The sequence below is a fragment of the Podarcis bocagei genome (assembly GCF_964188305.1).
Source record: "Podarcis bocagei genome assembly, chromosome: 3".
In the NCBI taxonomy this organism is placed as follows: domain Eukaryota; kingdom Metazoa; phylum Chordata; class Lepidosauria; order Squamata; family Lacertidae; genus Podarcis; species Podarcis bocagei.
Genome location: NC_138127.1, coordinates 36,826,267 through 36,850,157, shown reverse-complemented (window position 1 = coordinate 36,850,157; position 23,891 = coordinate 36,826,267). Strand labels below are relative to the sequence as shown.

Genomic DNA, 23,891 nt, shown 5'->3' with positions numbered 1-23,891 from the left:
AGTATGGTGAAAGGGAACACAGGGCACCTGCAACGTTATCAAGTTGTGTGGAAGAAGGGATTTCAGCATGTGCAACATTTCTCATTTCATCAGCGTACGGAATCCCTGTCTACTTTCTCATTCTGCCCCCCCCCCCAGCTAGATATGCTTAGTACAGGGGTGGAGAACCTCAGGCCTTGGGGGCCCTGGCCACTGCAGGACTCTCTGTCTGCGGCTTGGAACTCCCCTCAGCACCCTCACCAGTCCTGCTCTGCACCCCCCAGAGTGCTTTTGCCTGAATGGAATGTGACAATGCCTCTTGCTTGCCCAACTAGAGAGAGCAGTGTGTGTGTGGTGGAAGGGTATAGAAACCTCTGGCTTTTGCACGGCTGCAGTGTAGCCTACTGTAAAGAGGTATGAATCACAACTATTGCTTCTTCACTCATTTTTGTCTCTGACCCCTCTCATCAACAGGCAGGCAGCTCCTGGAAAATTGCCCTCAAGGGGGTGCAGCCTTCCGGCTGAAATAGGTTCCCCACCTCGTTTAGAAAAAGCATGGCCTGTCCCAGTGGATGGAACTACAGCAAGAACAAAGGGTCAAAACCTGTTAACATATGGAAGAACTCACCCTGTTACTTGGTTAACTGAACTGGATTGCTTCATTGACTCTGGCTCCCTAAAATGCCTTGGGTAATGGCTAGAAAACTAGGAAATTGTTTTTGGGGTGGCAAGAAGGCTGAACGTCTCTTTCTTTACCCCCTAGGGGCAGAGTGTAGCAAGTGCTGGCTTCCCTCCTTCATAGGCTAAGGGGGAGGAGTAATGTTCTACTTGCCCAAGTAGGTGTGGCTAACTCAACCACCACCATTTCCTTGTCCCCAAGAAGTTTCTTTAGTGAAGGATATGGCAGCTGTCAGCCAGCCAGCCAGCCAGCCAACCAACCAACCAACCAACCAACCAACAAACACAACTACTACAGATGCACCTATTAGTGGGCCAGCTAAGTAGTACACGTCTCTCTTTCCCAAAGACAAAGTGGGGAAACAGGAAGGGAAGAAGCTGTCGCTTGTCATACCACACATCATAAGGCAAAGAAAGAGATGCAGGGCCTTCTCTTTTCCTGCCCCAAACCAATCCCCCAATTTTCAGCTCATTGCTGAAAACTGGCAAAATGCTCTCTCACAATTTGATCCCTGTGAATGAGGTGTATGGGGTATTTATTTATTTTTCAACTGCCCCAGCATGAAGAGAAACTGGTTTTCTCTTCACTTGATTTTGCACTTGTGCAAAATCAAGGGGAACCGCAGATAAAATACAGTGGTGCCCCGCAAGACGAATGCCTCGCAAGATGGAAAACTCGCTAGACGAAAGGGTTTTGCGGTTTTTGAGCTGCTTCGCAAGACGAATTTACCTATGGGCTTGCTTCGCAAGACGAAAAACGAAAACGTCTTGCAAGTTTGTTTCCTTTTTCTTAACACCGTTAATACAGTTGCGACTTGACTTCAAGGAGCAACTCATAGAACGCAGTGTGGTAGCCTTTTTTGAGGTTTTTGAAGACTTTGGTGATTTTTGAAGCTTTTCCAAAACTTCTTTTAAACTTTTAATACTTTTTTGGGAGGGTTTGGATTTTGGGTTGGGGTGTTTGGAATTCAAGAACTTGGTGTTGGGGAGGGGTTTGCAAGAATCTGGAAGCTTGTGTGTGTTTTTTCTGCATTTTTATGATTTTCTGTGACTATTGGGCCACTCTGCTGTTTTTTTAAAAAAATTCTGGATTTGAATTTCTGTGTGGTGGGTGGCTGGGGGAACAGTTGAGGAGGGGGTGGCAAGAATCTGGAAGCTTGTGTGTTTTTTTCTGCATTTTTATAATTTTCTGTGACCATTGGGCCACTCTGCTGTTTTTTTAAAAAAATTCTGGATTTGAATTTCTGTGTGGTGGGTGGCTGGGGGAACAGTTGAGGAGGGGGTTCTTCAGCAAGAAGCAAAGAGTGGAAGAGGAACCTTCTTCGAGTTGTCCCCCAGAGTCTTAGAAAATGTACTGTACACTTTGTTGATTTTTAAATGTTTTTCTGTCATGTTTAGAAACTTAATTTATTGTTCCTTCAATTTTTGAAATGCTCTTTACACTATGTGTGACTTTAAAGAGCACTTAATAAACTCTTGTTGTACCAAATTTGGCTTTGTTTGGCCTTTTATGACCATAGGAACGCATTAATTGAATTTCAATGCATTCCTATGGGATTTCGTGCTTCGCAAGACGAAAAATTCGCTAGACGAAAAAACTCGCGGAACAAATTAATTTCGTCTTGCGAGGCACCACTGTACCGCAGACAGCTGCTTTGTATAATTTCATACTGCTGTTCAGTGGGGTTAGTTCACACGTTCCTCTGCCAATTGTCAGGGGGCTGACAATTTCACCCAGGATTATCTACTCTGGCTGGCAGAGAAGCTCCTTAGAGTCTCAGTCAGTTACTTGCTGGAGATGCCAAGGATTGAACTAGGATCTTCTGCATGAAAATTTGCATGCTCCACCACTGAGCAAACCTTCCCTCTTTTATGAGGGAGAGAATTCAAATTGCATTCATGACTGGCAGCTGGATGGGGAATGGATTCCATTGAAAAGCATTGGCTTGGATCTTAAGATGAGCAAACTCTATCAGTTTCTACTCCTGTCCCAGCAAGGTGTCTTATTCAGAACCAGACCATTGGTCCATCTGGCTCAGCAATGTTTAAACAGACTGACCATGGCTCTCCCAGATTCCCAACAGTGGTCTTCACAAGTCCTACTTAGAGATATTGGGAATTGAAATAGGGACGTTCTGCTGCAGATGATCGTCATCTGAGCTATGTCCTTCTTCTGCTTCCAGGCTCTGCTCCCTGCCTCCCCCAAGGAGGCATAAGGCTCCACTCATACCTCAACAGGGTTCCTCCTCCACTGCCTAGGCACCACCTGCTTATCTCCAAAGCTCTTTTTTCTGGTCTCTCAGTTTAAGAATCTCAAAAGACCTGGCAATGGTAATAAGAACTAGTGTTTAGATTTTCTCCACTGCAACACTTTGTAAAGTAAAACAGATAATATAAAATGGGAAATCGATGGAAGGGAATTTGAGTCCAACTTAGGAAAGAACTTAATTTTTCATAAAAGATGTAACATTAATATGGTAAGGAGGAGAAATAATAACTTGCGGACATAATTATGGGAATTGGGATGCATGAAGGGGGGTGGGGGGAAGTCAAGGAACAAGGTTAAGAAAGTAAGATCTTTGAAATTATACATGTTTTTGTCTTTGTCTTTTTCGTGTGCGTTATGTCTTTATAAAATGTGAAAAACCAATAAAAATTTTTTTAAAAAAATTAAAATAAAATAAAGTAAAACAGATAAGGGTTGTTGATGAACAGGATAAATAGGGACTCATTTGAAAAGAAATATACTTTTGTCAATCAGTATAGGTTAAAGGCTGATTCACAAGGCCAGTCCACAGCACTTGGCCTGAGGTCTTATCAACTGGCTTGCAGAGTGTTTTCTGGTGCTTTATAACGAACTTTATAATTAGCGGCACTTTATGTTGCTAGGTGACAACTTTGTTGATTTAAAATAATAATAATAAACAAATAACTATTATAATCAAGTTAACTTTCCATCAAAGGCAAAAAAAGTACGGAAGTGGATAGCAAACTGTGGCACACCCCCCCTTCCAGCCCAGTCTGCTTTGCCCTAAAACAGGGGTCTGCAACCCGCGGCTCCGGAACCGCATGTGGGTCTTTTACACCTTTGCCGCGGCTCCGGGGCGGATACTAGCGAGGGGAGGAGGCGCATTGTGCGCCCCGACACTCCCCACTGTGGCGGGTGCTGTACTGGCTGTGACGTCGCATGGGGGCGGGGCGTGCATTAGTCACGCACCGTCCTGACGTCACCTTCCCGCCCGCTGTCAGATCGGACATTAAGGTAAGAAACAATATATGCAGTGTTATATTTGTTTTAAATGTCGCAGTGGTTTTGCGGCTCCCAGGTTTTTTTTCTTCGGAAACGGGTCCAAGTGGCTCTTTTTGTCTTAAAGGTTGCAGACCCCTGCCCTAAAATAACTTTTCTGGTTATTCCACCTTTATATTGCTTGGACTGAAAAGTCTTTTTATTTGCTACTGTCTAACCTCATTCCACCACTGTTAGCTTAGAATTGAATTCCCCAAGCTCTGACCTCAGCTGAAGTGGGAAGAGAGAAGCCCATAAGTATTACCTAATGCAGATTACTGAACCCATTGGGTTCCCACAGGTGTTAATTATGCTGTGCTGGAAATTTCTCCAGAATGGGAAAGGTGACGCACTGACGTTTCCCCAAGTGCAAGGTACAGTAAATGTGTCACTGGTGAACCTGAACTTGAGCTAATCAACAGGGAAGCCATAACATTCCATCCAATATAAACATTTAGAAAAAGGAGAATATTGATGTGTGGAGTGAAGCAATGAATGAAGTACAATGATCACTGTGTGATCCAAAAATGATTTAAGCTGGCTTATCTAGAGATGCCAACGCCCTGAAAAACCCAGCAAATTGTGTGTGTTAATGCCCCCATCTTTTCCCAGGCCTTCATACATCTAAGTATATATAAATCATGGATTGTGCTGTATAGGTATAATATTGTTGCTAACTGCTACTCCAGAGCAGCCCTACTTAATACAGTACCGTTACCCATGAAAAATTATTTCAGCTTTATTCTTTGTAGATCACAGATGTGTCTGAATCATGAATTGGATTTTAACATCTGAGTTGCCATCAGCTGATAGGATGCTTTTAAACAAGCACAGAAATAAAACAATGCTTTGGGTGACAACCTGTTACAAATTACTCCCAAGGCTTACAAGGAATTTTCAAGTTAAGGTAAAACAGCAATATTTATGTCTGGTGACCTGAAGGTAAGATAGTTGGATCTAGTTATCCCTGCATTAAAAGAAGAACTCATTCACTCATTCCCTTGGTGGGGGGAACACTCCTCTAACCCCCCAGAGCAGATATTGGGGGGCATAGGAGGCTGGGGGGGAGTATCAGCAAAAATTACCTTCTTTCTACTGCCTGTGGGATCATCCAGTTTGTTCCTTTCTGCACAACTCAGGTTCCAACAAATTATTTTCAAAGCCAATATGGCTCTCTTCTGGCTCGGATATAATTTTTTTAAAAAATTGGTGCCTATTCAGGACAATCTATTTTCCAATAATATTTTACATATTTAGGTATACAGTGGTACCTCGGTTTAAGAACAGCCCTGTTTACGGTTTACGAACTCCGCAAAACCGGAAGTAGTGGCCCGGTTTGCGAACTTTACATCAGTCTACGAATGGAATCCGAATGGTGTAAGGGCACCGGCGGCGGGAGGCCTCATTAGGGAAAGTGCACCTCGGTTTAAGAATGGTTTCGGTTTAAGAACAGACTTCCGGAATGGATTAAGTTCGTAAACTGAGGTACCACTATAATTCAATGTGGCCTGATTAAATGTAGTGTGAACCCCGTACGGGTTCATATTCCAACATTGTCGTAGATTTACTAGGTGCCCTCGGGCAAGTCAATCTCTCCCAGCTTTCGTTTCCTATCCACAATAATTTGGGAACATGATCGATGTCCTTTATACAGATGTTGTGAAGATGAATGATGATGGCAAACTAATGTGCACAACTACCCAAATTTATAACACAGAAAAGATGGATATTAAAGATTGAAGGGAAAATCCTAGTAGCCCAGTTTAAATGGATTGCCTATTGGCCTGTGGAGAGGATACATATTTAAACACTAAGTGCTTGATAAGAGATACAAAGTTGGGGAAATCCCTTAGAGCAAGCGTGGCCAAACTTGGCCCTCCAGCTCTTTTGGGACTCCTATTCCCATCATCCCTGACCACTGGTCCTGCTAGCTAGGGATGATGGGAGTTGTAGTCCCAAAACAGCTGGAGGGCCAAGTTTGGCCATGCCTGCCTTAGAGCTTCTTTGCAGCCAAGAGCATTTCACTTGGCATCACTATACCTAATGCAAAAATAATCTCAGTAATAGCCTACAGAATTAGCTTTAATGCATTCTAATTTGTCACTCCACAGGAAACAGAAAATATCCTTTCCGTGACGTGTACTCACAGGACTATTGCTCTTCCTCAGTTATACTGTGAAAGTGAGCAACTTTATTATGATTAAAACAACCTTTCCTGCAGTGGAGCATTCTCATTTTCTAATGTTGTTATATAAATACAATGGGTCAGGAAGCCAAGACAAACCATTCAGAAGGAGTCAACACTGTGGTGATGTGTCACAGCAAAAGCAAAAAATATCTAAGATTGCTAACAACAATACACAGCTCAAAAAGGAGAGTGTAATAGAAGGTATTCCCATAAATCAAATGCCTTCACTCCTCCTTTAGTTAGATTACTTTACCATGAAGATTGGGAAAATGGGATTTTTAAAACAAGCAAAGAGATGGAGGAGGAAGGCAACGGCAGCAGAATTCAACTTAAAATCAAGTATATAGACCAACCTTCTCCTTTCCACCCCTCAACCCAAATCCCTTGGGAAAGACATTTCCCCTTTTTGGAAACTGAATTCATCTCATCTCTACAAGGCAAGAGTTAACCTGAAGTAATTTTCCAATTGATGTGCTGCCATTATGGAACATTAACCCCAATCTATAGCTGATATCAGTCCGAGTTCGTAGCATAGTCTATAATACTGAGTGGCAAATTTCATAGTGAGCCTCCCTAAGCCAAGGAAATAATAACTGAACATCTCCAGCTATTTCTAAATTAAAAGATTATTCAGCTTCCAGTCCTTACTTTTGAGGACAGGAAGATCAAATGGAAATCAGAATAAGATTGATGACAATGGCTCATAAAAAGGGGAAAGGCCTACATACTGTAATAAGTGGAAGATTATTCCAGTGATCTAGACCCTTTAATAATGGATCTTACCACAAACAAACCACAGATCACATTTTGCTGGGACAATGCGTGTCTTAATTTGTGAAATTAAAAGTTCACTTATGCCAAGGCTAGAATATTTTGGTCCATAGGCAAGTACTTTCTCATTACCTTATTGACCAATGAAAACCATAGACAAGCCAGCACTTTGTTTTCTATCCTTTTGATGCTTAACGATCCAAATACTTCAAACTCAATCCCTACCCATACATCATCTCCTATTAGAACTGAAATTTCACAAAACACTCATTTTAAGAAAGCAATCTGGTTTAGGGTCCTCACCCAGAGAGGCTATCAATATGCTAAATACAAGTTGCTGTGTTTCCTAACATGTTCCTTCACCAAACCTGACCCATCCATTCTTGGATAGAGTCCAATTGTCTATGGAGGAATGGGCAGCAGGCACAGAGTTCACATTCAGTGCATGGAAACAATGAAAGATCTCCAGGTGAAAGCATGACCACCCCAGTCTGGGTTTATTTTATGTTAGACTATGCCTTTTTTTAAATAGACCTGCAGGATTCAAGAAAGCAACCCTGATTGCTATAAAAAGGCAAATCATAAAAAACCTTGCAGATTCCAAGCATACTGGGTAAGAGGAATTCGGGATCTAAAGCTAAACAGAATGTAGTGCTCACGGAAACATTGATTCATAGAAAGAAGAAAAAGCAACTGGAAAAAAGTCACTCTCTGCACTTCCTAACACTATTGATACAAGAAGCAATGTGCCAGGAAGTCCACCTGATGCTGCTCTGTGTGTTCTAAAAATACCAAGCAATGCTGTCATCTTGTGAGAGTGTGGTATCCCATAATTTTGGCATCTGTAGGAACAGCTAGTTTCCAATTATCCTTGCTGAATCACATGAATAGCATAATGGCCTTTAAAAAGCAGACAGAAAAATCTCAACTGATGGCCCATTATTGTATTACATTATATTACGTTGCATTATGCCAGGCATCCACAGATCCACTCACCTGCTTGCCAGAGGCAAGTGTCCTCAGGCCTCCGCTGAGCTGGATGCCCAACAGTATATAGATCACCTCCCCCAAACTCTCGTTTGTGCTGCATGTGCAGAAGGTAATACACAGTGAGAGTCTCTTCAGAGCAGTGGAAGAGACGCCTTGCCGAGAATAACTTCCCCAAATCCAATGCAAATAATATAAGACTCTACCTCTCCCCAAGCCTTCTGGATGTACCAAAGGACCCAATGGAGGGAATGTGTATGGTTTTATTTGGGGAAATGGCACAGAGGGAAGGATTATTTTTCTCCTGTGGTCAAGGCCCTGATCCAATTCAGGGTCCTGCTTTCAATTTTCTTTATCAAAACTGTGGGAGATCCTAATTATCAGCCTTCAACGTGATATCTACTTTAGCCCTCAAAGGTCCTGTTTTCGAAGGTATCTCTTTCTGAAAAACATTCTCTATTATTTCAGACTAAATAGAGTTACATTGGACACAATGGATGTCGCTTTCACAGGATACTCATATATTTTTTTATTTTGTGAGCAGTAAATGCCTTTGAGGGAGATTATTTTAACACACATAAATTCTCAAAAAGCTGCTTCACTCCCTTGTACTATCTTCTGTTGTGGCTTTCAAGTGTCAATTGTTCAGAATTTCTCTGTTGTGCTACAGGTGACATGAGAGAATGTGGAAGCAGATCTGCAACAACACAAACAAGCTACCATGAGATTGTTGCTGTTCATCATCCTGAAAAATTTAGGCCTTTAATTATTTGATCATTAACTATCATCCACATTACTTTCTCTATTGCCTGTTTTGTTGATAATACCATTCATTTTTCTCACCATGTGCAATTCAGGGCAAACCGACGTGAGAAAAACAAAACATATAAGAAAGTAACTTGTGTGCCAATTCACACAACTCTATGTGGTACAGTTATTCTGGTGGGAGCGGAACGGGGCGGGGGGTGGTGATGGAGAGAATATCATGGACAGCAGATACAACATGTATCAAACCATCACTAAACAGAATAGTTTTACTATCTGAGGATGTATTGCTACATTGTCATTATGAGCTATATGAGAGGAACTATAGGTTCAGAGGTTCAAAATGCCTCTGTGTCAAAATCCTCTCTCAACAGACTATGGTCCCCACCAGCAGCATCATACACTTGGGAGCTGATCATGTGTAGAAGAAGAATATCACTGTACATCTGTTAATAAGATGTCCCTATAGTGATCACTTTGTAGGAGAGTAATCCTGAACCAGCTCTTAGTCACAGCTATGATAAGCACATAATTGGAATACATAGCATTGCTACCTACTCATCAGCACCCCACTTTGGTTTATGGAGTTTGTTGTAAAAGGCTGTATTTTACATAAACCATATGTGCATATGGTAAGGGCACCGCCTAGTGAGATCTAATAAATGACAACGGACTAAACATCGCTAACCTGCTTTGCCCATTTCCCCCTCTTTGCATAAATCCTTCAGCCTGGAACCCAACTCTGTGACGAAGCTTGCTTAGCACCAGTGAAGTTTCCCACATTCAGAGTGACAACATTCTGGGCTGAGATGAGGGAATCAAAGTTAAAATCCAACCCATCTGCATCCATGAGTTCGCTGCGGATAATGGACTCCATATCACATTCCAAGCTCCCGTTGAAAATATCCAGGTCCAAATCACTGGGGAATTTATCATGCCCCATGACTGGAAGGCTCACGCTGCTGGAGTACAAAGAAGAGCCTGAGAGTGAGTCAGAAAGCGATTGCATAGACTGGTTGGCAGGTGACTGTTGCTGGTGTTTTGTCGACCCAACGTTGCTTGTGTCACTTAAGCCCATAGTACCGACGGAATTCGACAAGGCACGACTGCCACCGAGAGAGGAATTCTGGGACTGGTGCTGGTGGTGGAGCAGATTCTGGTTGACCAAACTCCCCTGGCTTGGCTGGGCAGCAAACGACATCATGGGATCATTCCGGAGCATAATATTCCTGCGTACGTTATGGGCAGACACAGCTGTGCTAGCTTGTGACATGAGTGGATCGGACTGGGTCATCATGACATCGCTGTGGCTATGCGAATCCGAAGCCAGCAGATCCTGCAGTGTTTGGTTATTGTAATGCGAAATGGAAGAAAATGTAGCTTGCTTGTTCTCTTGGATGGTTTGCATGGGAGACTGACGGAGGGAATTCAGAGATGATGGTCCAAACACAGCGTTGTTGAAACTATTCGATGGAGAACCAAGACCTGAACCTTTGGAGCCGTATGGAAAACTTGAGCTTCTTTGCATGAGTCCCCCTGTGGGCGACTGCTGGGAAGAGGGGAGGGTTATATTGTCCAAAAGATCATCCATAAGATTGTCTGTCAGACCATCGTTCAAGTTCATGGTGCCCGCCATATCAGTCAACCTTGGCAGCTCAACATTGCCAGGTTTATTTACTGAGGGAGACATGCTGGGTGGACTACTATACAGCATAGGGGAAAGTGGAGCATCATCATCCTGAACCTCATCTAGCTCAGTGCTGGCCAGTATTGGTGACAAGCGGCCACTTATTGTACTGGCATTTGAATTTGTACGAGACCGGAAATCTGTCCAGGCGTCTAGCTCATCGCTGCTGCGTGAGGTTGGGCTACCTGGCCACTTGGAGAGCTGGGAGGGGCTGTCTTCGCTTGTTTCCTGTGCAGCTTGCAGTGCTGCCTTCTTCTTAGCTGCTCGTCCTCGGCTCTTGGTGTACTTGTTGCTGTTATCCATCGAAACAGCACGTCTCCGTGGTGCTTTCCCACCTTTCCCACCGTCAGGGTTGATCATCCACCACGAACTTTTCCCAGTTCCTTCATTCTGTACCCTGATGAATCGACTATGAAGAGACAAGTTGTGCCTGATCGAGTTCTGCAAGAGCCACAAAAAACAAAACAAACAAAAAACAAGGAAATTTAGAATAGGGGCAAATTTCCTTTGTCCATCTCAACAATCTAAAAATAACATGGAAAATAATAAGAAAAATTACTAATTCTACTACTACATCTACTATCAGCATTTACTTACTGCTAACAGTGTGCTTAGGAACACTGAATTAATGTGGTCCATTCCTAAAGAGCAGGGCTGGCTGACCTGTGACCCTCCAGATGTTGTTGGACTACAACTCCTATCAGCCCCACCCAGCATGGCCAGTGGTCAGGGATGCTGGCATCTGGAGTGACCATGCTGGTTGAGGCTGCTGGGAGTTGTAGTCCAACGACATCTGGAGGGTCACAGGTTAGCTAGACCTGCTGCAGGGTTATCATGATTCTTTGGATCAGAGATGTTCCCGGGAAAAGTGTATTTAGAACTGATGCCATTGTTGGTTTGCATGTTTCAATGTGAATTTTTGAACAACTTTAATATGACTTTTTGACCTGGCCCTCCCCTCAGATTCTGTGGGTTCATTAATGAAGGAGAACCTGCTTTCCTTCATTAAATAAAACCTCCCATTGAAAAACTTTACTGAGATAATCGTATGTTTATTTTAGTAAGCTGATGCATCAGTACATTGCTAGAAGCCAAGATAGTTAGTAAAGATACACTGTGATCCCAAGCACATGTATTCAAAAACCAGTTTTGTAACAAGCTTATGTCCAAATCAAGGTCTTCATGATCAGGATGTAAAACATGTTTGACATGTTTTAACCTAATGGCCTCCTGCAAATAGCACTAGCTATAGTTACTCATTCTGCAGTTTATGGATTCATTATTTATTTCCTCCTCTTTTCCTTTAGTGACACTCCTTTAGTGACATCTGAAAGAAGAAACTGGCCTAATACTCTGGTGCCCAGAAAAGCCTCATAATTTTCCAAAGAATGCTTGCCATTATATACAACAGCACAGCCAACTGTTACGTTATAAAGAACTAGTCAACCTGTAAAAAGTTCCAACATGTTGACAAGCTTTCAGTGAAAAATTTAGGAAGTGAAAGCCCCATTGATATGACTATAACTGCCTCAACTAAAAGGGAAAACATACCCATTGCCCAGAAATTTCTATGCCATTTGGGACATTTGTTAGGGTGGATAGACTCAACGCAAGAGAAAATGAACCAAGAGTTGAAAAGCCATTCCACCACCTCCACTGAGAAGTGCCTCAAGTTTACAATAGCTGAACTGAGCAAAATACCTGTAGAGTCTATACTTAAAAGTATAGCCTAGAGTAGCACTTTTAATTAAAGTTATAAAATTTGGTAAAATCCCTCTGTGATGTTGAATGCTTAAATGGGGAGATTAACAAGTTCTTTTTGAAATATGGGCAAATATTGGTTGTATCTAGGTTTGAAAGACAAATAAACATCTTTTGCCAGCATATTTTGAAAACAAAAGGCATCAAGAGCTCACAAAATACAGTTTTTTATATGCATAAATAACTGTTTTTTTATGTACCACAGGGATAAAGTGAATGATTCACATTGGCATCGCTACCACTGACATAAATGGGATGGATGACATTAAGTAAATGGAAGACATCTGGGTATACAAGAAATCTGGTCCACATGCTTTTTTAATTCAATAGTAAGCACTTTAAAAAAAACTGTTTTGTCTGAGGCCAGGTCAATTAAAGGAAAAAGCCAGACCCAAGTTCTTCCTGCATCTATACACAGTAGGCATATATTGGAGTATCACTTTAAGAAAACAAAAAGTTATGCTAGCCACTATTCTTTCTGTGTAAGCAAAGATGCACGGCTCCAATAATTTTTTTTAAGGTTCCTGGGCATGTTCTTTTCACTTTGCTAGATAACGGCTTTGATCCACAATCCATTTGCTCTGGCACCCTCTGGGTTAAGATTACTGCAATGCATTATACATAGGGCAGCCTCTTAAGACAGTTTGGAAACTTCAGTTGGTGCTCAATTCAGCAGCCAGGTTGCTCAGTGGGGCAAGGCAGTTTGAGCATATCATGTAAATCCTGGCCCAACTGCATTGGCTGCCAATTAGTTTCCAGGTCCAGTTCAAAGTGCTAGTTTTGACTCAAAAAGCCTTAAGGGCAGGGGTCCTCAAACTACGCTCTGCGGGCCAGATCTGGCCGCCAGGGTCCTGAACCCGGCCTGCCTGCGCGGCGGATCGCTCCAGACCCCACCCCACTTGGCAAGGCTCGGAAGCGGCTGGGAGGGAAGAACCCTGAGATAAAAGTGTGTGCGTGTAACAAAGCCCTGGTAATGCAGTTGTTACTGCTGGTGCTGGCTGCTGGATAACGGTGCCCTGCCCCTTTAAGCCACCGGAGGGCAGGGTGGCGGTGAAGGAACCCCTTCCACGCCAGCCCTTCCCCTCCTCCCTTCCCCTCTGGCCAGCTCCATGCTCACCGGAGCAGCGCCTCGTCGGCCGGTTGCCTCCTTAACATGCGCACGGGTCCCATGCGGCAGCCTTGGCAGAATGGAAATGGCACCTTGCCTTTCTGACAGATGTAACACAGCTACTCAACAGTTTCAATGTTCAACTTCAAGGAAAGGGGAAGCTCATCTGTGATATGCATTCACATGTAAAAGCATTTCAAGTAAAATTAGACCTCCTCATTAAACAAGTGGAGGAGGAAACTTCTGCCACCTCCCCCCACCTGTTGGTGGAAAAACCAGCAGTTACATTCCCAAACAAAACATGTGTGGATTTACTAGAGATGTTGCAAAAGGAGTTCCAAATTAGATTTAAAGAGCTTCATCACCATGAACAGTACGTACAGCTTGTCCGGAACCCATTTTCTGTTGACACTGAAATTGTTGATCCGATTTACCAAATGGAATTGGCCGAACTACAGAACTGTGACTCTCTGAAAGACACATTCAAATCAAGCAGCCTCACTAATTTCTATGCATCTCTCCCCTCTGAGACATATCTTAATCTCAGGAACCATGCACTCAAAATTGCAACCATCTTTGGCACCACTTATGTCTGTGAACAGACTTTTTCCCAAATGAAACACCTGAAATCTCCAACCAGATCCAGATTAACTGATGAACACTTGCATCACTTGCTATGACTAGGAGTGACAAATATGGAACCGGATCTTGACCATCTCTCATTAGCCAAAAGCAGGCCCAATACTTCCCGTTGAAATACTTATAAGTTTATGTTGATTAAGATCGTTCTTCATTTTAAATATTGTATTGTTTTTTCCTGTTCTTTGTGCACCACTAATAAAATATGTGCAGTGTGAATAGGAATTCGTCCATATTTTTTTCAAACTATAGTCTGGCCCCCAACAGTGTCTTAGGGACAGTGAGCTGGCCCCTGTTTAAAAAGTTTGAGGAACCCTGCTTAAAGGGCTCAGGACTGCAATACCTCGGTGAGCCTTAGAAGAAGGGTGGTATATAAATTTAATGATTTTAAATAAATAAATAAATAAACAAAACCCAGAGCCTTGTGAATGTACTCTGATGGGCGCATAGTGTTTCTACATATGTATGCACTGAAACTCCCACATGCATAGAAGAATCTCTGAATTTAGGAGAATATGTCTTTCTTTTCTTAAAAACATAATTCTAACAATTGTGGACTTTTTCTTCACAATTCTCATATTCACAAATAGGAGAGCCAATATGGTTGAGAGGTCAGTATTTTCGACAAGGCATTCTGAGTTCAAATCGACCCCTAACATCCCAGAGTGGACTTGGCCACCTCAGTATTCCTCATAGTTTTCTATGGGCCCTGGAGGATGTTCTCAGAGCAGTTTATATTGTTTCATTAGCTTGACCAGGACCACTAAACTGGCCTTCCTACTTCAGTATGCTATTTGAATGTGTTTCATGCTTTCCACCTTCTTCTTTGGTCAAGGAAAATTGGCAGATCCCCTTCTGCAAGAATTTCCCCACTCCTCCTAGCTCGTGTCTGTTTCAGTCTCTTCCATACCGTGTTTACCTTATGGAGCTTGCCCATTAATTCAGACACCAGCTGCAAGCACCTACTGGAATACAGAGGCTTTTTTGTCTGGGATCAACATGTGGTATCAATTTATCATTCCCAACAACGCAACAAGGAATCCACTTGCTTTAAAAATAAAAAGGGTTGTGTGATTTAACTCTTAAAAGTCTTCCCCCTTTCTGTATTTTAAAAAATAAGCCTGCAGATTAGCAGGATGAGATACAGCTGGTAGATTTGGAATCCTTGCTACATGACTGACTGGCTCTGTGAATTTGGTTCACATTCTTTTACCAGCTCATTGGGCATAGCAGAGAAAGGAAACGCTAATGTATAAAGCTACACCCAGCTACAAGTGTGACCTTTTGCAGATTAAAGCAAGAGTTTATTTTCGCAACAGGGTCATTTAGAAGCAATGAATTACAAGTCAGCAGCACCGTCTGACTAGCCTACAAATGCTGGTAATATTCTCTAAGGAGGCTGTTCTACTATTCTAAAGCAATGTGGAACAGGGTATAAACTTTACTACTGAGTAAAATAATTCAGGGAAGGGGCAATATTTATTTATATCCTGCTTCCAGAAAATTGTTCCCCAAGCTTAATGATTGCTTACATTTGTTCACTCTGTGGCATGAGGGCTTCCCACAGAATTCACTGGGCTCAAGGGAAAAAAGGTGCTTTATTTTCAAGCTATGGGTCAGGGCTAGACAGTGCTTAGTATTTATTTATTTCATTTGTATCCCAGCCTTTCTTTAGAGCATCTCTGAATGGCATACATAAAGGTTTATCCCACTTTATTCTAACCAGAAATCTGTGAAGTAGGTTAAGCTGAGTGACAGCAATTGAGCCAAGGTCACTGACTCATCTTCATAGCTAATGAGAGATTTCAGCCCAGGCCTCTCTGTTCCACATTCAGCGGAACAAAATGGGGGCACATGCGACAAATAGAGTCTCTATCTCTCCATTGAATATGCCTCATTGGATTTTGTAACAACGACGACAGCAGCAGCAGCAGCAGCAGCAGCAGCAACAACAACAACAACAACAACAACAACAACAACAACAACAACAACAACAGGCTTGCCCCAGCCACTCTGGGCAGCTTCCAACCGATATAAAACATAATAAAGCATCAAACATTAAAAACTATACAGGGCTGCCTTCAGAGTTGTGTATTTATCTCCTTGAGATCTGATGGGGGGGGGGATTGCACAGGGTGGGTGCCACTACTGAGAAGACCCTCTGCCTGGTTCCCTGTAACTTCACTTCTCGCAATGAGGGAACCGCCAGAAGGCCCTCGGATATGGACCCCTCATTGTCTGGGCTGGACAACGGGAGTGAAGATGCTCCTTTACAGGGCAACAGCTGTTTAGGACTTTAAAGGTCAGCACCAACACTTTGAACTGTGCTCGGAAACATACTGGGGGTCATTGTAGGTCCCTTAGGACTGGTAAAGTGGGATAAATTTCCTTGGACACTACCTCTGGAACCTAGAGATTCTTGCAAGGCCCCACAAACCCAGCCACAACCTCTCTTTGCAGGCTCCACACTGGCCCTGCTTCACACCCTCCTTGAGAGTTTTTGCCTGGCTGGAATGTGTCCTTGAAGCAAGCATGAATGTGTCATGCTTGCTTGGATGGAGGGTAGAGAGGAGTTTGTGTGTAGAAATTAGCCTTCTGTACAAAAGGTTTCATTTATGTTTGTTGCTCTGCCCACTTTAGCCTCCCACCCGCCACAGGCATGTAGACAGTTGAGGTTACTGTAGGCTCTCTGAGGTGCTCCAAGACATTGTGTTATTATTATTCTAAGCATTTTAGGGTTCAGCCCTACGATTCTGGGAATAGGTCTGGCTCAAATTTCTGCACAGCAGTAGCTGATTCAGCTCTATTAGGCTTTCCATCTCAGTGAAAATTTTTTTTTGGGGGGGTTTAATTATGTTTACTGTATGAATTTACCTAAACATAACTTTTTTTTCTGTCAGAACAAAAATAATCATCCGTAATATGGGAGCTTGAAAAATCCGAAAACAATGTCTATCCTAATCTTAAATCTGCATGTACTTAACTGCCAAAGGAACACCCCAAACACACACACCTCTTGGACTTCCAGCCCTTCGGATCACAGTCAGTGAGTTCTACTTAGCATTCCAGCCTTTGCACAAAGTTATTCCAAAAGCCTTACAACCAGGCATTTCAACAGCTGAGGGGGGCTTTTCCCTGAAGTCCTTAGTAATATTTATAAACAATTCAAGTTGGGAAATTATTTGATGAAAACCAACTGAAAAGCAGCCTACGCATGGCAAATGCTCCATGTGGCAGTGATCATTTTCACTGCCAGGAATGTCTCTATGCTGTCGCCCAGGAATGCTTGGTGGTCGTGTGGCGATTCTCTTCATAATGGGGCAATCCTCTACATATAATAGCTGTTGCTGGGAATAGCAGCCATGTGGAGGTTATTTCAAATAGCCTCCATGTGCTTTTCATATGACCAACTATTTAAAGTACCTCATCAAAATAACCCCAGGAGAATCTGTTCTGAACACCAAGAGCAGAAAACTGAACATTATAAAAGGTGTTTCAATGCTCACTTTAAAAGGGGCAGCATGGAAATGAATAGTTTAGCACACTGAGCATCATGAGATCTGATTTGTGTGTGTGTCCTTTATCAGATTGTCAGTTTTGACCATCTTTTAAATGGAGTCTACTGTTTGAAGACGTACCTGTTTACACAGGGATTCCCATGATCGCTGGACCTGAATCTCCTGTTTTAATTGTGGTTTGAATTGGTGTGCTGCTTTAATGGGATTATTTTATTGTGTATTTTAATAATTGTGCACTTCAATTATGGTATATTTCTACAATGTTATGCAATTGGTTTTTTATATTTTGTGAACTCTTTAAGAAGTCATCTGGGCGTTAAGCAGTGTATATACATTACTACTACTACTTCTATTACTACTACTACTAGAGTAGTTTTGCTTAAGTAGTAATGGTGTGTTCATTATCTGTTATTCAAATTCTGATCCAGAAAGAGACATCTGTGTGTGGAAGCAGCATTTTACACATGTATTCGATACCGATTCAGGTGCACAGACATATGTATCGCCATAGCTCAGAGGAGGGCAGTGCACATGCTATGTATGCTTCAATACTTGGCATCTCTTGGAGAGCCACTGCCAGTCAGTGAGTAGACAGTAGTGAACCAGACGGACCAGCGGTCCAACTTGCTTTAAGGTAGCTTCATATACATGTTCTGATATGTTAAGATCAGTGTTCGAAACTTTCATTATTCTAGGCACATTTTGTGACAGGGAATTTCATTAGTGCGAGCAGTTTCTGAGCTCTGGGCGCAGTACTGCACCTAAGATTTCAGATTAAAACTGCAGAGTGGAAGGAAAGGAGGACCTTTTCCTGCCTCCCCACTTCCAGCTGAAGACTGGAGAAGAGACCCTCTTAAGAATATTAGGCGGGTGGGCAAAGGAAGGACTAGGCCATGTGAAAAGTTAACTTAAAATTTTAGCTGCAGTTCATTCATTTTCAGCTTTGTGTTCTTGTTATAAAAGAGTGCACCTAGACATACCATTGTTGCGCCCGTAACCTAGCTTTAAGGTGCCATTTAGCTCCTAGTTTTCATATCTCAGTTTCTAACACTGGTTAAGATCTCCTGAGGAAGCCCTCAGAGTGCCCCATCACCTGTTGAATGTCCTATTGTTGGAAGTGATGCAAAAGGCAGCAAATGGTCCAACTCCAGGTGAGAAACTCCCTGCTCAAGGAGGCTTAGCTGGCAAGCTTTCTCTTAAAAAAAAAATATGGCAGAGACAGGTTCTTTTCGGGGCCACTTGAACTTTAAATTTAATTTAGAGCCAGGGATAATTGGACTGTGTTGGCATTTATGGTCTTGGGATTTATTATTTTGTTGATTTTAATGAATTGTTAATGATTTTTAAATCAATGAATAAAGGTGTCCATGCGGATCTGTACCACAGTCTTGAACTTATCCTAACCAAAGTGGCTGGATAGATGCAGACGGAGAGGCATCATCCTGAGATACGTACTATGCTGGTGCATACAACTAGCTGTGTTCAACCAGAACTGAATCAGGGCCAGAATATCTGAAACAGTCTGCTTACTGCTCTCTCCCCCTCCCTCCCTCCCTCCCTCCCTCCCTCTCTAACAACACTTTAAACTGCTACAATAAATAAACCCACCCTGGCTGAAAATATAGCATCTGGGAATTGGCAGAACACACCAGACTTTCAGTCAGCAGCACCATTTCCAGTTATCCTATAGACAGCCTTCTGCTGACCACAGGAGACCTCTAATAAGTAACATTTGCTTTGCGTGAAGAGAGCATGCTGTTTGCCGTTTACTTTTTTCCACTGGGAAGAGAAATACAGGGAGAAACGTCACTGTCAATAATCCAAATGCTGCAATTTTCAAAGTCTTAACCAAAAAAAAAAAGGAGGGGTAGCCTAAGTTTTTAAAGGAGACGAAAAAGAATCAAGAATAACCTTTCATTCGGATTAAAAATATTCCATGTGTGCTCTGTTTATGAGGAACTTCAGGAGGAGAGATAGCAATGGTTAAATGGCTGTGTGGCTTTTATTTTTCAAATTTAGAAACTGTCTCAGTAGCTTCTTGCCCAGCTGTTTTTGTTCTTGGAAAACTACAGAGAACATTCCATTCCACTCCGCCAAACCTGCACTTCCGGCACACATTGGACATTGGAAGCAGCTCTCACAGACACATTCTCTCCCCCGCCCTGTAACACTGTCTTTTGGCCAAGTGCTCCAGCAGCTCTTGTTAGTATAAGGCTGCATGCGTGCTTCCAGTACATGCAACCCACGTACATTGCAACACACATACAGAGCTTCTTTCGTGCACAAGAGCCATCATTCGCAAGGGCTTTGTCAAGCACTGTAACATCAGGGAGAGCTCTTTCTCTGTAACCAAGATGCCTGCAAGAAAGCATCTGCAGTACTGAATGGAGGGGAAGACCTCGGGCACATGGGAATTCTGCAAATGAGCAACAATTAAGCTCCAAAATGAATATATTTTCTGAAATGCTGCATCCTTATTAAAAAATTGACTAGACGAATGTGAAAGGAGTAATCATTAACAAAAGCAGGCCAGCAAACAAAAAAAGGCCCATCTCACCTCTACCTGCACATTATGTGTGAGGAAATTTTGGCCCTGTGAGGTTGCTGAATTACAACCCCCATCACCCCAGGCCGGTGGTCATGCTGGTCATGCTTGCTAGGATTGATGGGAGTTGTAGTTCAGCAACATGTGGAGGGCCAAAGGTTCCCCACCCCTGCTGAACATGACCTATATAAGGATTGCAGATGCTTTGAAGCCTTGACCAGTTTAAAGTCATCGTTTAAATAAAACAGAGGTGTTTGCAAGCATCCCTGGGCTGTGTAACTGGTCAATGTAGATGTTTGTAGGTGAACAGAAGCAAAATGGACCATGCACTTGATTCAAAATGTCAGTCCTTGAACTGGTAGGATTAGCTCTGGAGCACACAGTTAGGAGAGGCCTTGTAAGAGGGTCTTCTGGCAGTCTTCCCTTGTTTTTAAGTAGGCCATGGTTCTCTTACATATTGCTCCTGTGTGTAGTGCTCACCTTACTCAGAAAATTGAGGGGCATGTCTAGCATTGTAAGTTCAAGCCTTCAGGCTGTGTTTTCTCAGGAGCTTTTGATAAGGAACTGGGTCCTATGGTGGAACCAATGTAAACCTTTGGCACTCATCCTCCTACAGAAACTGCAGCGAGAAGAGGAACCTGATAGGAATGAAGACTGGCGAGGGACAGAGAAGTGCTGTTTGTGGAGACAAAGCATTACCACCAACACCACAGTTTCCCCATAGGTACATGTGTGGTAATACTTGTCTCACATTGTGGCCAGAGTCTATGGGGGGAGGGGAGAGGAAGAAACTCCAGCAGCTCAAATAAAGGGTTATCAGTAGGAGGTGCTGTAGTGGTTCATGCAACTTTGATAGTCAGCTATACAAAATGTTTGGGGCCAAAAGTAAATCGTCTTTCAAGCACCTGGAGTTGTTTCTTCTCTTTCACACACTGCCCTGGAAGTCTTTAGGTAGACTGTGTAGCTAGACTTTGATGTGAAAGAGTTGCAAATGTCCAAGTGGTCATCTGTTTCCATTCTAGTTGGGATGGGAAGCAGAGTGATTGGCAAGAAGACGCCTTGTTCTTAAAACACATCAATTCAGCAAATTGTCAACCCACGCTGACACCTTCTGTTGCTAAACTGATCCCCTTTACTGTACATGTTAAAGCCCCAATGTGGAAGCTACTTTTCTGCGGGGTCATCCCATGACATGCCTGAAATATGTTTAAAAGCCTGTGAGCATATGGTGGAGGTGACTGGGCACAGCACATGGCACTTTCTCCCAGAAATGAACCTGCTTTGCTTTTCCGAGAAGCAGCTCTTTATAGCAACTGCTTCTAGTATGTGAAGGGAGCACAGCCAATCAGGGCTTGAAACAAACTGAAGAGACAAACATTAAGAGAAGAATGTGGAACATTCTGGTGGTGCTTTTGCTGAATCAGAACATTCTTGATGGGGGGGGGGAAAGTGTTTTATATATAAGAATCTTGTGTGAACAGTGCAGAAAGAAGAATGGTGATTGGGTGGAATGTTTGGGATTTTTTGTTGGAATTGTTGCTGTTGTTTATTTGCATCTTTATTTTAGATATTGTGATTTATGTAGATATTGTACAGTTTGGTTGTGTACTTTCTAATGTTTTATTTATTGTTTATGACTTATTTTGTTGTGTTGTATTTATGTATTATTTTCACATTGTAAGCCACCTTGAGCATGGTTTGAACTGTGGAAAGGTGGCATACGAACAAAATTATGCATGACTGAATTTTGTCGTTGTGATTGTAGCCCTCAGCGTATGAGGACACCTTTAACTTCAATTAAAATTTCAAACACCAAATTGCCATCTCAAAATTGTTATTTTTCAACACATAATCTATCCTGTAGTTTGCATATTTGAATCAATTCACAGGCCTCTTTCTATATCCATTTAAATGTATTGTTCCCATGTTATTATTTTCCTCAGTTAGAAATGTTAAGTTTTATGTGAAAAATTACAAGGGTGAGTCAGTGCAGGCCCTCCTATTATGAAATCTACCCATTTTATTGAGAGCAGTAAGCTTTGGAAATTGTGACTAAACTAGCTATTCCATAACAGGAAATGCTGTGTATTAGGCAGGGAACAAACACTGAAACTAATCAAACCAGTGTGTCAGCAAAGTTTCAAAGACCCTGATCCTGAAGGTTTTTTTTTTTTCCTTGTGCCAAGTGCGGTGTGTCTGTGTGCTACCTCAGTCATAGCAGTGAGAGCAACTGGACTTGCAAAAACTTGTTTATCTTGAGGAATCTGAAAGTTTTGCCATAATTGTGTGAGTGCTTCACACATAAAAAGCCAGAAATGCCCCCAGATGCCCTTCCCAAAGGTAGCGTGGAAAAAAAAGAGGGTACAAGGAATAACGAGTTGACTAAACTTGCTGGTTATCCAACATGGGTATCCACAGTACTAATTTAGCATTCCGTTGCTTCATTCTGCATGTCTAAACAAGACCTTAGTTCAATGGGGCTTACTCCAAGGTAAGTGTGCATAGGAAGCCACCTTAGTAATGACTAAGTTGGCTGGATATGGGCCAGACTGAGCATTTAAGTTGCTGAGTTGGAACACTATTTAAGCTAAATATTACACATGTGAACTAGCTCTGAAGCTCAGGGACTTGGAGTCTGGGAAGTGTTATGTTATGCTATGTTTCACTTATACATTGCTTTTGGGACCAAAGGCCCCCAAAGCAGTGAGCAGCATATTAATATAAAGAAAGATAAAATGAGCATACAGTACAATAAGTTCATCAAAACAACATAAGAAAGCAAAAACAATATATACCCACCAATCATACTAAATATGCATTATGGGCTGCATCCATGCTCCCTGCATTCCACCTCGTGCTTGGAAGCCAGGTTAACTCAAATACCCCAACCCAGGTGCTCTAATATCTCATCTAGGAGCAAACCCACCCACATCCAGTTAGCTAGCAGGAGTGCCCTTGCCCTCAACACACACACACACACACACACACACACACACACACACACACCATGTTTTAGTAGGTCTGTGCAGGTCCTTCAACAATTACCATATTTTTCACTCTATAACACACACCCGACCATAACACGCATGTAGTTTTTAGAGGAGGAAAATCCGTAGGCATGCCACCCGTAGGCATTCCCTCCATAACACGCACAGACATTTCCCCTTACTTTCTAGGAGGAAAAGAGTGAGTGTTATGGTGCAAAAAATACGGTAGCATGACATAATAGCCCTTCTAGCCAGAGGCTTTAAGCCACCTCTGGCCTTGATTTTTCTATTACGAATACAAATCAGAAACAGGAACCTCTGTTCCATGAGATTTAAAACATGTAATTAGTTTATCATTGCAGAGAGCAGATAATCTGATTTTTAAAACCTCTAGAATTTAAAGTATGTTACATTCTGGTTGCCAACAGACAAAGAACATTTCAGCTTAATAGTTTGTGTCCCTTCATCAGGGGTGGTAGTAGAGGGGGAAGTAGCTAGCATTTGGGGGTTTTTTTTTCTTTTCTTTTTATCCTGGTTCTTTTGCATATTCAGAAACATTTTTTAAAAGAAAGAGACTGAGTTCAAGTTTATATTTTAACCAAATAAACCAAGTGCCACTAGTTATTTTTAACCAGATCACCATTATGCGTTGAATGCAAACATTTTTAATTATACCACCACGGAACAGCTGTTACCAATGTTTGGAAACAGCCCAACAGGTAATAAATGTATGGATCTTTCTTTGACCTATTCCCCTCCCCACCCCCATTTGTGGCTTTTCCTTATACATTCTCACTTCGATGTTTATTGTGAAGTTCTGAATTAAGTCCATTCCATAGCTTCTAACAATACAAAAAAATGCCTTCACAAAACTGATCAGCATTATTCAGACATGCTACTGCCTGAATATGTGTCATCCAGAGTTTGAGCTCAGATCTACAGCAAACACTCCCATTGAAGTGATAATGCTGGGAAAGAGGCAGTACCTGGAA

General features: G+C 42.3%; 1 protein-coding gene across 3 annotated transcripts in view; it reads right to left on the bottom strand.

Moving 5' to 3' along the window:
- The window catches only part of FOXO3 (forkhead box O3), a 116,872-nt gene that overhangs the window by 6,902 nt on the left and 86,079 nt on the right, over positions 1-23,891 (bottom strand). Inside the window, exons 2-3 of one of the 3 annotated variants that reach the window (XR_014005983.1) lie at positions 9,343-10,782; positions 8,502-8,586 (exon numbers count right to left, since the gene is read on the bottom strand). The exons of 1 other annotated variant lie outside the window; for it this stretch is intronic. Coding sequence is in view for 1 of the 2 variants with exons in the window: in XM_081186595.1 (XP_081042721.1) it covers positions 9,379-10,782 (1,404 nt within the window). In the remaining variant the exon portion in view is untranslated. The remainder of the gene's footprint in view (positions 1-8,501; positions 8,587-9,342; positions 10,783-23,891) is intronic. One more of the 3 variants, XM_081186595.1, reaches the window with a different exon arrangement.